The following is an 11,829-nucleotide window of genomic DNA, read 5'->3' as shown; positions in this document are numbered from 1 at the left end:
AGAGGGAGCCATGTAAAAAAAAATAATCCAAAGCTAGGCTGTGTGTGTCAGAATGAGACACTTGGCTAATAGATTTTGGACCTGCCATTGTGAATGGGGGATTACTGGCTGCTTAGTTTGGGACTGTGGTTAGGTTCTCTGCATGTGCCTTTGGTTAAGATGGTCATTTTGTGGATGCACTTTGGTGGTTGGGCTTAGGTGTTTACTCTGGGTCCAGGGGATATTGATTTTCCGTTGAAGGGACTTTAAAAAATATGTATGCTAAGAATTTTCCCCTTAGCTCAGTTCAAAAGGCATAGAAATACTCCTCATCCTATCTCATACTGAACTTCAGTTATCCGGCAAGTGTTTATTTCTGACATGTGTGACTTTGGCCATTAAGGAAAGTGGGCAGAAGAGGATTTTGGAAACAAAAGAAGTGAGGGGTTTTTTTTGACAGAGCTCATTTATATAGATTATTGGATGAGAAACTTCTACCTACCTTTTCTCTGTCAAAGCCACATTACCTGATCTTTGGAGTTTAAGCACCCCCTCCCAATAATATATAGAATATTATCATAAAACTCCATGGGCAAGGGGAGCTCAGAAAAGTAGCATGTGACCACTTCCCATCTTGCCAAAAGGTTTAGCTCCCCACGTCCTGAATTATCTTCTCTTAGGAAGAAGCATCCACACACTCACCCAAACCATAAACTTCGGAGCTATCCTTTCCATTACAATAAAAAATTTTCTCTAAGTCCTGTCAATTATACCCATAAAATCCATCTCCTGCTCCAGCCCCATTGATACTGACTTGTGTCAGCATCTCTTGCCTCTTGGCTGATCTACGTACTTCAGGCTTTCTACCCAAACCAGGTTTTTCACTGCTCTGCGATTTTTCCAAGCTGCAGCTCTGACTCTGTCACTTCCCACTTAAAACCCTGAAGTAGTTCCCTATTGCCTTCAGGAGAAAGTCCAGCTCCTTAACATGGCTTATAGGGCCATTCATGATCTCATTCCTGCCTATCCAGATTTATCTCCTTCCATCCTCTTTATACAGCTTTAAGAATATAACAACCTCTCTCCCATCTCTTTGCCTTTGCACAAGCTGTTCTCTCTTTCTGGACACTCCCCCCTCCCTGTCTCCAGGCAGACTTAGATGTTTCCTCCTTTCTGCTTTCACAGTAGTTTGTTTATATCTTGGGCAATTGACTTATCACAATTTACACAATTTGTAAATTGTTGTTAACCTGTGTATCTCCTTCACTGCACTGTTAAATTCTTTATGAAAAGAGTATTATTATTTTGCTCATATTTGAATCTTTAGTGCCTGGCACAAAGTAGACAATTAATGCAGGTTTCTTTTCTTTTCTTCTTTTAAAAAATGCATACATGAAAGAACAAATTAATAATAGAGGTGAGGATGTGCAGGATAGGATGCTGTGTGGGGTGCAGGGAGATCCCCACTGGGGTATCCTGTGCAACCTGGAAGCAGTTTGAGATAGTGGGCACCATGCAGAAGGGATATGTAAAAGAGGTTTGCCAATACACCAAGAAACTTCACTATACCAATCCTGTATAGAGAGTCTCATTAGAAATGGCCTGGAAATGATGTTTGTTTTGGTACAACCTGATGTTGGGGTTTTTTTTTTCAGGAGAAAATAACATAATCAAGTTGCACAATTTTTGGTAAATAGATAAAAGGCAAAAGGCAAACCAAATCCCACTATTTGATACAGACACCATCAGTAATTGGGTGCATTTCTCTCAGTCTTTTACTTCTTTGCATGTTTTTCTTCACATAGTTGTAATCATAATTAATACAATTCTGTATTTTATATTTGTTGTTTAAAAGCTCCCATCACTTTAATGATTGAATAATTTTCCATACTGTGGCTATTCCATAATTTATATAACTAGTCTTGTTGCTGGGCTAGCTTTTTTCCCTTAATTTTTTACTGTTATGGTTCATGTACATATGGTTTTTCCTGTCTGGAGGAAGATTTCATTAGGATAGATTCCTAGAAGGGGAATTACTGGGTCAAAGGGCCTGGGGATGATTTTTGGCTTCAGACTCACGTGTCCAGTTTGCTTTCTGGAAGAGTTGTACAAATTTTACAGAGCTCTTAACCTAGATGAATGTGCCCATCTCACCCAGACTGGACAGCATCAAGCATTATTATTAAAAAATAAAAATAAACTCCATCAAAGTTCCTAATAATTAATGGAAAAATATTACCTTATTCTTATCTTAATGTGCATTTTAAAATTGTAAGGTTGGGGTTTTTTTTAAATATATTTTTTTCCTTTTTCCTTTTTGCCTAATTAGGTTTTCTCTTTTCTGGACTGTCGGTTCAGGGCTGGCTTTTTTTAAGTTGGATTTTTTTTTTTTTTTTAATAAGCAGCCAGAGGCAGCTCTGCTTGAGGGTGAAGCCACCTCCCAGTTTCCCCTCCCCCTTTACCACCCTCCCCCCCCCCATAGTTCCCTCCACCAGGTCTAGTGACAATTGGATGATGCAGTTCTGATAATCATCCGATTCCAGAATGGGTGGCTGCATTCCCTTTCTGAAGGCAGCAAGGACACTGTGCCCCAGAATCATGCCCCCTTTGCTGTTGTTGTCCGCCTTCATTTTTTTAGTGAACGTCCTGGGAGGAGCCCCAGGACACAACCCGGACCGCAGGACCAAGATGATCTCAATACACAGCCTCTCCGAGCTGGAGCGTCTGAAGCTGCAAGAGACTGCTTACCACGAACTCGTGGCCAGGCATTTCCTCTCTGAATTCAAACCCGAAAGAGGTGAGCAGTACCCGGGGATGTGGCATCCTCGCTTTCGGGCCGAGTGGACCCCCTGGGCGGAACGGGACGAATTGGGGGTCCAGGAGGGTGGGAGGGACTCTCCTCTGGTCTTGGACCTGGCCGGTTCTCCTGGATCCTGAGGAACTGAAGGAGCGGGAGTTGAAGGGTGTTTGGTGAATTGGGAAGAGGTAAAGATTAGTTGAGTTGGGTTGAAGCCTGGGGGCTTGAGAGGCAGTGAGACAGGCAGATACCAGGGACAGACAGGTGGACAGAGGACAGGTGAAAAGACAGACGCACCAGTTGAGGTGCCAGAACAAGTCGGAATGAGATGGAGACGCAGAGGGACACTCAGAGAAGACTGGGACAGACAGAGACAGCGCGGTTGAGAGACGAAGAGTTAGAGGGAGATAGCGAGACAGTGAGAGAGAGACACGGGCCAATCAGGGCGAGTAGCGGGAGGGCGAGTGCGGGTGAGGGAGGCGGTGGCGGGAGGTGCGCTGGGAGCGAGCGGGACCCAGCGCAGGATGGGGGTCGAGCGCGCCAGTGGTCTCCGCGGTGCAGGCGCAGATTCTGCGACTGAGGGGAGGTGGGAGGGGGTCACGCGAGCCGACGGTTGCCGCCGCAGTGATGAAAAGTGCAGGGGGCCGCAGGTTCGCCCGGCGCAGCCTAAAAGGAGCGCAGCAAAGGGCGAGGAGACCCCGCGGGCAGCCGCCACTGCGGGGGTCGGAGTGCGGAGATAGCGGGTGTCACCGCTTCTCCCGCGGCCGCAGCGCGGGGAGCCGACGGCATCATCCCGGGAGCAAGCGCGCCAGCAGTAACTTAGCGACCCTTAGTAGCCGAGGCGCCACAGGCAGAGCCCCTCCCCTCGCCTGTTGCGCTGTCCCGCGGCCTCAGAGCCCCGGGATTTATGTTTTAAGCGTTGTGTTGAGCTACTGCTGGTGCGTAACAAGATGCGCGCTGTGCACGCGGCGCCTTAGATGATCTGGTTTGGTTAAATTCTTGGAGTCTCATATGTGGTAGTTAGAATTGGTCCCGTTTTCAAATGGGGAAACTGAGGCTGAGTGAAAGCAAAACACTTTTGCGGGCTGGACAGAGCTGTTTGCCCCTCTCCCCAGTCTCTGTGGATCAATGCATTACGATGTTTTAGTCACTTATCAAATACTATTTGTATGAGAATGCGTGTGTTTTCTTTTTCTCTTCCCATAGCTCTACCTATTGACCGTCCAAACACCTTGGAGAAGTGGTTTCTGATTCTGAGAGGACAAGAGAGGGGTGAGGGTCTCTCATACTGTACTTTCCTTAGTAAAGAAATAGAATGCTGCACCCCTCCTGTACTGCGTCCCTGGCTACTGGAGACTGGGCTGTGCCCACTGCCCCTGGGGGGGGGGCTCACCCCACCCCCACCCCGCTTCCAGAAACCCCGCAGGGGATGATTTCAGGAAATGGCACACTAGCTGCAGGAGTGCTGGGCAGTCCCATCAGATATGCCTAAGCTTTCTGGGTGAATCTACCCCAGACAGTTTGCCCAGAAGAAATTACCCTCATTGCTTCAAGGTGGTCACCCCCTGGCAGGAATTAAGGCAGAGACCCCATCGGGGTAGTTGAGTGGAGCTGAGTTGTTCAGCCAGACCATCGCAGGGTCCCTTTGGCTCCCTCCCCAGGGAGGAGCGCTGCGGGTCTGGTGGAGTGGGGTTGGCTGGGGGCGGTTGCTTAGAGGAGTGCTACAGCCCCTGCAGTTCCTCCTGATTTAAGCGCTGCGGAGCGTTGACGTTTCTCATTCTTTCTCTCCCTGGCTCCCCAGCGGTATCACTCAAGACTTTTGGCATTCGACTGGAAGAGGTGCTGGTGAACGAGCTTACCCGCCGCAAGCAACTTGAACTGAGAGCTGCGATGCAGATTGAAGAAGCCACCCGTCAGGTTGCGGGCCGTCGTCGGGGAAACGTGGTGCAAAGGATGTTTGGCCGCATCAGGCGCTTTTTCAGTCGCAGGCGGGCTGAGCCCTCCTTGCCCCGGGAGTTTACTCGCCGTGGGCGTCGAGTGAGTTAAACCCTCCAGTTTTCAGGCAGGGACCCTTCTTGAAGTGTCCAGGGGTGTGGGGCGGGAAGGTCAAGGCCTGTGTCCTCAGAGGGAAGGGGAGCTGAACTGAACGTGTTGGAGGGGTGTAATTGGCTTGCCACAGAGAGAATGTCTCCTGTTGTGAATGTGATGCAATCTTCAGGAAGGTCCGGAGTGACCCTCCTGCTCCCCCATTTTAACATAGTGGGGGTTTCTCCACAGGGTGCAGTCTCTGTGGATAGCCTGGCTGAACTGGAGGACGGGGCCCTGCTGCTGCAGACCCTGCAACTTTCCAAGACTTCCTTTCCAATTGGCCAGCGACTTCTGGGATCCAAAAGGAAAATGAGCCTCAATCCGATTGCTAAGCAAATCCCCCAGGTTGTTGAGGCTTGCTGCAGCTTCATTGAGAAACATGGTAAGGGGCCAAGAATGATGGTTAAATCAAGGTAGGAGGCAATTCAAGAGAAAGAACGGTGTTCTAGAGATGGGGAGAGGAAAGAGGTCAAGGGATGAAGAGCATGAAACATTCCCCTTGCCACCAGTTGGGGTTGGGATACAATGGGGGAGGGAAAGGGAAATGCTAGGGGTGGGGGCGGTGAGCACAGATACTTAGCATACCCTGGTCTTTTCTTTCAGGCTTAAGCACAGTGGGGATTTTCACCCTGGAATATTCTGAGCAGAGAGTGCGTAAGGTAAATCAGCTATGTTTATGCTTTTGTTCCTTCAGTGAGAAAAAACTGGTGGGGGTGGGGGCTCCCCCATAGACCTGAAGAGAATGTCATGCCTCGTGAAGGGAGCACAGTCTTCTTTCTAGCCCCCTAGGCACACCGTATAGCCAACTACCTCCACTGAAGCCTGAGACTTACTGAAGGAGTGGCCAGTAGGGAGCCTGTGATGGGCAGAGCAGCCACCGAATGTATTCTCTCTCTTTTTCTAGCTCCGTGAAGAATTTGATCAAGGTCTGGATGTAGTGCTGGATGACTCTCAGAATGTGCATGATGTGGCCGCACTCCTCAAGGAGTTTTTCCGTGACATGAAGGACTCTTTGCTGCCAGATGATCTGTACATGTCCTTCCTCCTGACAGCAAGTGAGTCTTCTGCTCTCCCTTGTTGGGCAAGGAAAGAAAATAGTACAGGGGATGTGGGGTTCTGGGGACAGAGCTCAGGCTGCAAGACCCCAAGGAACTAAGGCAAAATGAACACCAGAAGATGAAAACACCTCTCCAGATTCCGCTATAAGTCTGTTGTTTGGAAATCTCTCTAGAGCTTCTTGAAGCTGTGTGCACCCTCTCAGGGCAAAGAACCTAGGTTCTGTAGGGAGGGTGTCTGATTTTTACTTTTTTTTTTTTTTTTTTTTTTTTTGCTATTTTTGAAATAGCCTGATTTTTAAACTTTGGTTTATCAGTTCAAAAAATTTAAACCCCGTGTTGGCAAATAACAAGTCTTCAGGTCACACTGCCTGCACAGCCTCAGATCACAACTTCTGGGCGAGTCTTCAGGTCGTACCAGGCATCCCCAGGAGTTCTATTTATCAGGCCTGACTTCCTTCCCCGGTCTCTCCCAGGACCGCCAAGTCTTTCATTATCATCAGATCTCTCACCTCCAGCCCCAACCTCGGCTCCCCACACAGAATCTGAGATGTACACCTGAAAATAGAGTTGAATTCCAATTTCAGACATTGTCAGATGGGTTAAGGTGTCTTATCACAACTTCTGCCACATGCGGAATTATAGATAATTTAAAGCAGTTTCCCTATACAAAGGCCGTATGCTCCTGGTTTTTGTCTCAATTCATGGTTTTCTGACTATAATAGTGGAGACCACATTTAAGATCCTTGAGTTATATGAGAGCCTCAAGAGAGACTGTGTAGTTAAGAAGTGGGTCATTGTGTCGACACATCACCCCAAACCATGGAATCTTAGATTCGAAGATTTGGAAAGCGTTCTTTTTTATTTTAATTTATTATATTGGAGTATAGCTGATTTACAGTGTTGTGTTAATTTCTGCTATACAGCGAAGTGATTCACCCGCGTCCCCTGTATCGGCAGGCGGACTCTCAACCACTGCGCCACCAGGGAAGCCCAGGGGGTCTGATTTTGATGGGAGCACTTCTTGCTTTTAGGAATCCTGAGCTCAAATGCCATGAGAATGAGCAAAGAAAAGATGCTTGAGTACTTTATCCATAGCCTTTGGCATTTTTCAACCAGAATCACACCTTTCTTTGTATCAGGCTGCTGCCAAGGCTAGCCCCCTAAGCCAGCCCCTGTTTTCCTTCCTCTAGCTCTGAAGCCACAGGATCAGCTTTCTGCCTTGCAGTTGCTGGTTTACCTGATGCCACCTTGCCACAGTGACACCCTGGAGCGTCTCCTGAAGGTCCTGCATAAGATCACTGAGAACTGCGAGGACTCCATTGGCATTGATGGACAGTTGGTAAAAAGCTCTGGGAAAGGGTAGTGAGATTTATAGAAGGGGAGATGTGTGGGAGTATATGAGAAAGAGACAGAGACAGAGAGACAGAGGGAGAGGGAAACAAGAACAAAAAGAGACATTTCTATTTGTGTAACTTCCATTATTACTTCAGAGTTGATCACTTTCTGCTTTCCTTTACTTAGGTTTCAGGCAATCGTATGACTTCCACCAATTTGGCTTTGGTGTTTGGATCTGCTCTCCTGAAGAGGGGGATATCTGCCAAGAGGGAGTCCAGGAAAACAAGACTGGGGATTGACCACTATGTTGCTTCTGTCAATGTGGTCCGTGCCATGATTGATAACTGGGATATCCTCTTTCAGGTAGGTGGAAGCTTTGGACACACTTATGTCACAGCTCTTTCACCTGTTCACAAGGCAAGGAAGAGTTCCACATGCATCCCTGGGGGTATCCAAAGCAGGCAGCCACAAATCTCCCAGTCTAGAAATCCTTCCTACATTATCTGGGCATGGTGCCTTCAGTTCTGGGTACCTGATAGAGATGAGTATAGATTTTTAAAATGTTGTGTAATAAAGGCTAACATTGCTAATTTTACCCTCAGGTGCCTCCCCATATTCAGAGGCAGGTTGCTAAGCGTGTATGGAAATCCAGTCCTGAAGCCCTTGATTTTATCAGACGCAGGAATTTGAGGAAGATCCAGTGAGTGTTTTCTTGGTTTGTTCATGCTTAGCCTGAAGGAGAATCACCTATGGGGGCTCCCAACCCCAGGCCACCTTTATGTTAGTCAACCCAAGTATACAAACTGACTTGCTTTTTCAAATCCATTCCCCTTCAGGAGCGCAAGGATAAAGATGGAAGAGGATGCTTTACTTTCTGATCCAGTGGAAAACTCTGCTGAAGCCCGGGCTGCTGTCCTTGGTCAAAGCAAGCCCTTTGATGAAGGTCAGTTCCCTGCTGGCGGTCAGACCCCTGGTGAAGGTCAGTCCCTTGGTGAAGGTCAGGCCCTTCCTGAAGGCCAGGTCCTTGCTGAAGACGAGCCCCTTGAGGAAGATGAGTCCTCTGAGGAAGATGTGCCAGTCAATGAAGAACTAGTATTTGAATATCTCAATCAAGGAGTAGTCTTTGGTGAAGTCCAAGGTCTCGAGATTCCAAATGACCTTGAGATTCCAGGCCCACATCTCGAAGGCATTCCAGAACTTGATGAAGATGATGACAACGACGATGATGACGATACCCTGAATTTAGCTCTTCCTCCCCCTGAGGACATTCTAGACCCTGATGATGAAATTCTAGAACTCATTGAAATCCAAGACTTTGAAGAAATACCATATTTCGATATGGTTCGAGACCCTGAAGTAGCCCGAGATGTGCAAGAAATCCCAAACCCTGGAGAAAACCCAAACCACGACCTTGAGGAAGGACCAGATTTTGAAGACTACCAAAACCTTGACCTAGCAGAAGTTCCCTATCTCGATGTAATCCCGAGCAATGAAGAAGCCTCAGATACTGACGAAATCCCAGACAATGAAGAAGCCCCTGACACTGATGGAGTCCCAGACCATGCAGATGACTCAGATAATGATGAAAACCCAGACTCTGAAGAAGACCCCAATCTTGAAGAGGTCTCAGCCCTTGATGAAATCCAGAATGATGAAGCCTCAAATGCTGAAGAAGTTCCAGCCCACGAAGAAGCCCCAGAGGTCAATGGGATTTCAGACTCTGGTGAAGACCTTGATTTTGATGAAGCCCCAGCTCTTCATGTGGTCCCAAGCCCTGAAGAAGCCCCTGGTGGTCATGAAATCCCAAATCATGAAGAATCCCCAGAGGTTAATGGGCTCTCAGACTCTGAAGAAGACCCCAGTCTTGAAGAGGTTCCAGCTCTTGATGGAGTCCCAAATGATGAAGAAACCACAGATACTGGAGAAATTCCAGATTATGTAGAAACTCCAGAAGTCAATGGAATTGCAGGCTCTGAAGAAGACTCCAACCCTGAAGAGGTCCCAGCCCTCCATGTGGTAACGAGCCCTGAAGACGTCCCTGATTTTGATGAAATTCAGAACCAGGAAGAATCTTCAGATGTAAGTGGAGTCCCAAACAATGAAGAAGCCTCAGACGCTGAAGAAATCCCAGGACACAAAGAAGACTCTGATGTCAGTGGAATCCAAGACTCTGAAGAAAGCCCCAATCTTGAAGAAGACACAGTTCTCAGTGTGGTTCCAGAGCCTGAGGGCACTCAAATTCGCAACAAAATTCCGGATTCTCAGAAAGACCTAGCCAACACTTTTGAAGAAGATGAAATTACAAATATGGCTCCAGAGCCTGAAGATGTCTCCATTCTTAATACAATTTCAGACCCTCAGCGAGACCTAGCTGTCAATCTTGAAGAAATCATGAATGTGGAAGCAGTCCCAATGCCTAGCAATCTTGACTCTAAAGAAGTTCAGAGTCCAAAGACCATCCAGTTCTGCAAAGAAGATGCAGCTGTTACATTTCCTGTAGATACCACCTTCCTTAAAAACAAGTCTCAGCCTGGCCAAGTCATGGACTACAGGTCCTCCTCAGAGTCACTGAAGACCGACACCTGCTTTCTCCCCTCCATGAAGTTCTGTAAGCTTCCGGCTCCAGCTTTGTTACTCACTTGCTTAGTAAAATTAGTCAGGCTGGTTGTAGGGTGGTGGTGGTTGTTAGGAGGACGCCCACTTCCTCGCTTCCCTGGTGGTATTGCCCATTTGCTCTAAGCACGGGGTATCTGTCTCACTCTTTCTGTTCTCTAACATGGCCCTGCCCTCCTGCCCCCCGCCCCCACACACCCAGCTTCCACAGTGGGCCTAGATTTAGAGATGTATGTTCTACTGTTAGGCTGCAGTTTTCTTACATGTCAAATGGGGGTAATCATTTCTGCCCTAACTTCTTGCCTCATACTGTATTTGAAGCTCAAAATTAGGTCTTAGTTCCTTGGGTGCTGTGCAAAGTGTGAAGTCTAGAAACATAAGGGGTTAACATTGTTACTATTTTCCAGGTTCCTCTGAGGAGCCAGCTGTGCCTCCCGGCACTGCCCGTTCCCATGACGATGATGAAGGAGCGGGTAACCCCCCCATTCTGGAGCAAGACCGCCCATTGCTCCGTGTGCCCCGGGAGAAGGAGGCCAAAACTGGCATCGGCTACTTCTTTCCTTAGATGTTTTTCCTTCTATATGGTGCCAGACAGGGGGAGAGGGTGGGGGTAGACCTGGGATGTCACAGGAAACATTAAGGAGAGTCTTGAAGGTAAAGATCTGAGGGTAAGAAGGAGTTCCACCTGATGCTCGGGTCAGGCTGTGAATTCCAAACACACCACCAGCCCCTTTCCTGGGGATGCTCGGTCCCTTCAGCTGGTAAAAGTGGAGATGTTTCTGTGTCATGCTCAGGCGCCCTGGTGCTACCTTGCCTCTCTCTTTTACCCCTGATCCTGGCTTTCCCTTACTACAGCCGTTCCTTTAATTGATGTGACATTTGTGGTAAACACCTGTCCCAGAGAAGCTCACAAATCTCGAGGTGCTTTCCCTCCCCCAAAGGGGATTGCATGCTTTTCCTGACTTTCCTACCCTCCTCCTAAGAGCTCAGTTGGAAAGGCCCTCAAGAGGCATGCTAGGATGTTAGGTCAGCCTACTAACAGCTGACAATTAATGCTAAACCATGTCACACCAATTCATAGCCGTGTCCTCGCAGCCACTCCACCGCCTCAGGATAATTTTTTCCAAATTATTTAGACCAATGGCTCGTCAAACAGCCACTCCCCAAATCCTGAGAAACCCAACTAGCTTTCCTGGGGTCAAAGGTTAGAGGAAAAAATTGATTTTATTACCTAGATCTGTTTTACAGATAGCTGGCAGCCACATCCTGTTGTCAGCAAAACAGCTAGTTAGGTACGAACACATAGTTCCAAGCAGTAAAAGTCACCTGATTACAAATGTTCTTAAATATCGTCTCTGTAGTTCCTCTATGCAGGACGGTACAAATTTGCGGGACATGCTCTGGTAACATGCAGATATGGGTTATGTATGACATCCAAAATTATAGCTGTTATTGAGGGGTAACAACTGCTAAGGTCCATAGAATGAAGAATGTATTGTATTGAGGGGTAGAAATTGATCACACAATGGGTAACAACCGCAGAGCTCGAAGATTTGTGATTGTTAAAACTTCTCTGGCATTTAATCATTAATAAACATCTGTATTGTGACAGCAGCATATTCATGGCTTACTGTGTGTGTGGTTTTTTTTTTTTTGAAATTTTGTTGGTGAGTTGGGAAGCTCTAGCTGGAGCTGAAGGGGAAAGAGAGGTGGGGAAGAGGAACGAAATAGAAGAGGGTGATGTAGAATAAAGGGCAGGGGTGACGGTGTAAAGGGATGGAGTGAGTGGAATAAAAGGGAAGGGGTGATTTGGAATAAGGGGATGGAGAGAGATGGAATAAAGATGTGAGGTAGAATAAAGGGGAGTGATGTGGGGTACAAGAGAAGGGGTGATGGAGAATAGAGAGGAGGGGTGATATGGGATAAAGGGATGGAGGGAAATGGAATAAAGGGAGGTGA

At 47.5% G+C, this 11,829-nt stretch overlaps 1 protein-coding gene across 2 annotated transcripts in view; it reads left to right on the top strand.

Annotated features, from left to right (window-relative positions):
* The window catches only part of ARHGAP36 (Rho GTPase activating protein 36), a 31,860-nt gene extending 20,373 nt beyond the window's left edge, over positions 1 to 11,487 (top strand). Inside the window, exons 2-12 of one of the 2 annotated variants that reach the window (XM_007450460.1) lie at positions 2,618 to 2,776; positions 3,983 to 4,048; positions 4,578 to 4,813; positions 5,054 to 5,246; positions 5,468 to 5,523; positions 5,769 to 5,919; positions 7,113 to 7,261; positions 7,444 to 7,620; positions 7,860 to 7,957; positions 8,094 to 8,200; positions 10,278 to 10,900. In XM_007450460.1, the coding sequence (XP_007450522.1) occupies positions 2,618 to 2,776; positions 3,983 to 4,048; positions 4,578 to 4,813; positions 5,054 to 5,246; positions 5,468 to 5,523; positions 5,769 to 5,919; positions 7,113 to 7,261; positions 7,444 to 7,620; positions 7,860 to 7,957; positions 8,094 to 8,200; positions 10,278 to 10,435 (1,550 nt within the window). In that variant the 3' untranslated portion in view covers positions 10,436 to 10,900. Of the gene's footprint in view, positions 1 to 2,523; positions 2,777 to 3,982; positions 4,049 to 4,577; positions 4,814 to 5,053; positions 5,247 to 5,467; positions 5,524 to 5,768; positions 5,920 to 7,112; positions 7,262 to 7,443; positions 7,621 to 7,859; positions 7,958 to 8,093; positions 8,201 to 10,277 lie in introns of those variants that run through there. The other variant, XM_007450459.1, reaches the window with a different exon arrangement.
* The last annotated feature ends 342 nt before the right edge of the window (positions 11,488 to 11,829 follow it).

This window comes from Lipotes vexillifer, unplaced genomic scaffold, assembly GCF_000442215.2.
Source record: "Lipotes vexillifer unplaced genomic scaffold, Lipotes_vexillifer_v1.1 scaffold215, whole genome shotgun sequence".
In the NCBI taxonomy this organism is placed as follows: domain Eukaryota; kingdom Metazoa; phylum Chordata; class Mammalia; order Artiodactyla; family Lipotidae; genus Lipotes; species Lipotes vexillifer.
The sequence above is the reverse complement of the archived record's forward strand: the minus strand, read 5'-3'. Positions and strand labels throughout refer to the sequence as shown.